The sequence below is a fragment of the Alnus glutinosa genome, chromosome 4, assembly GCF_958979055.1.
Source record: "Alnus glutinosa chromosome 4, dhAlnGlut1.1, whole genome shotgun sequence".
Taxonomy (NCBI): domain Eukaryota; kingdom Viridiplantae; phylum Streptophyta; class Magnoliopsida; order Fagales; family Betulaceae; genus Alnus; species Alnus glutinosa.
Genome location: NC_084889.1, coordinates 10,032,999 through 10,035,353, shown reverse-complemented (window position 1 = coordinate 10,035,353; position 2,355 = coordinate 10,032,999). Strand labels below are relative to the sequence as shown.

Genomic DNA, 2,355 nt, shown 5'->3' with positions numbered 1-2,355 from the left:
TTTTGATTGCATTTGAACAGTAACCTACCATCTGTTATTTTCATTGTATCAATCATTGCATACTGTTATTACTTTGGCAAATGTATCCCAAACACCAATGCCATGCCTTTAATTATTGTCGGGGTTTTCGGCACATCTTTGGTTTTGTTGCAATATGGTCGTGAAGGAAATATAAAGTTATTGCATTGATGCTATCTTAATTGCGTTATATAATGCTTCATGGACAATAAGCCAAAGTTGTGCACAATCAAACGAATAATTAAAAAAAGTACGTGCTTTTAACGTGCTAAGAAACACGAGAGTTTTATCAACTTGGTTATCCTAATTAATTCAGATTTAAGGCGCCTTCTCCCTCCCTTGAAGAGTACTCCAGTTTCATATTGGCTGTCTGAATTCCACCATTGTCAACCCGAACTCTCTGATTCGAGCTGTCGATATTGTCGTCCGGAAGAGCGGTGTCGGGAGCTTCAATGGTGCTATAGTATGGAGCCACAGAAGGTAGCTTTGCTAGGAGTGCTCCAAGGCTGCAAGGCATAGTGGGCAGAAGAGGAGGAATTGGCCAAATGGGTTGTCCTGCAATGCCGTTTTGTGGGGTGTTCCAGCCCAAGTTGATCGACTTTATGGGAGAATCGGAATCCTCTGTTTTGTCGCCGAAGAGTCTCTTCACTCTGGTTAATTGTCGCTTGTTATAGAATGAGAGAGATGTTTCATGGCTTTCTATCGTCTGCATACTGGGTTTGATTACGTACGGATGTTGGATAGGAAGGCATGGTCTTTGAATGGTGAAGACGCCGGGAATGCTCTGTAGATAGCTGAACTTCCTCTGTATGCTGATCACTAGATTGAGATCTTCCACAATCTGAAGAGCCTATTAGCCAATTGATATAGATTTTGGAGAAGAATTAAGAGAGAAACTGGCAGATTAATTAGATACCTTATCGAATGATCCCAGTTGAACTACGCCTTCTCTAACAGAAATGATCGCAATTGTCTGTCAAAATACCCGAATTTTAATAAGTTATAGTGGGAATTAATTCTCTTCTTCTATTTTTGACTTGTGTTGGTACCAACCTGAATGCCTGAATTGAACTGAATCTCCCATGCTCTTGGTTGCTATAAAGAGGAAGAAATCAAGAAAAATGTCAGGTTTTGAAGGAAAAGGAGTGGATTTTACACAAGAACTGGCAAAAAGTTATATCGGTTGCCTTACAGGCTCAATGGAAACATTCCACGAGGAGATAAGGCTAGGATCACCATCACTTGGAGGATCTCTAAACACCCATTTGTGACTATTATCTGCTGCAACTTTACCCACCAATCTGCAAACAGAAACCATACAGCTTATTTATTCATTTTCTCCAACAGCATTCTGAAAATATATATGAACTCTCACCCTTCTCCAAAATTGTACACCTCATGAGACATTTTGAAGAAGATATCAGTTCCAAACCTCCCCTTCATGTAACCACTCCCAGTTCGTTCACATTCTAAGAAATCACAAAACCCATCTTCCCACACTAGAATCCTGAAACCAAAAGGCGCGCAGTTAATTGGCAACAAGAATTCGGACACGGGTTTTCACAGTTCTTTGTAACTTACCAGTTCCTTTTGTTTCCTTTGGAGCGATCAAGAGCAGTCCCTCCATATTCCCACCTGCAAGAAACCAGTGTGATCTAAAAACGCAGTAGAAACATTAAAAAAATCATGCATTTGGGCTTTGACAATTGGTCTCATAATCATTTCTTACTTGGGTGGAGGGTAATTCCGGGGAAGTATTCTCCAGAAAACAGCGTACACCCACTTGGAAGAATTGGAAGAATCCGGACATGAGCATAGGCTTCTAAGTGTGTGCTGTAAGAGACAGTTAAGCATGGGAAGTCCACTTTCCATTGTCACATACAGAGAAAGAGAGAGAGAGGGAGAGGGGGGAAGCAAAAGCTACTGCCACTGTATAATGTATGCAATCTTAGTTCCCGGCCATCACAATTAAGCAGAAAAGAGAAACGGGAGATATTGTTGTGGCACACGACAAAAAAAGTGGGAACCACTCTCCAAATTCATCAGAGAGCCCCCCCCTCTCGGTTAGTTCTAGTGTAGGACCAATATGTTTATTGGGGGCGCAAGCATAGCATTGCATTGCATCTTGAGAAGATAAGCAATCTTGGGCGCTTGAAAAGTAATAGCAATGAAGAAAAAACAGAATAAAGATGGACGGTGTTTTGGTGCAGAAATATATGAATCGCTTTCCTTCATAAGTCATTTATTCCCACCAATTCTAATCAATTGGTATGCCGGTTATAACATATTTAACACTTCTTCAGGATACAAATGGAGCTTAAAAATCTTTAATATAGT

General features: G+C 40.6%; 1 protein-coding gene across 2 annotated transcripts; it reads right to left on the bottom strand.

Annotated features, from left to right (window-relative positions):
• Nucleotides 1-237: 237 nt before the first annotated feature.
• LOC133866731 (protein RICE SALT SENSITIVE 3-like) lies at nt 238-2,110 on the bottom strand. Of its 2 annotated transcripts, none has more exons than XM_062303353.1 (7): nt 1,748-2,110; nt 1,600-1,653; nt 1,394-1,525; nt 1,211-1,319; nt 1,072-1,113; nt 935-991; nt 238-868 (listed from the first exon to the last, which is right to left on the bottom strand). In XM_062303353.1, the coding sequence occupies exons 1-7, from the start codon at nt 1,888-1,890 to the stop codon at nt 326-328; spliced, it is 1,080 nt and encodes a 359-aa protein (XP_062159337.1). In that variant the 5' UTR covers nt 1,891-2,110; the 3' UTR covers nt 238-325. The 2 variants fall into 2 exon arrangements, with proteins under 2 accessions (XP_062159337.1, XP_062159338.1); XM_062303354.1 differs by having other exon boundaries at nt 238-859; nt 1,748-2,108.
• Between the last annotated feature and the right edge of the window lie 245 nt (nt 2,111-2,355).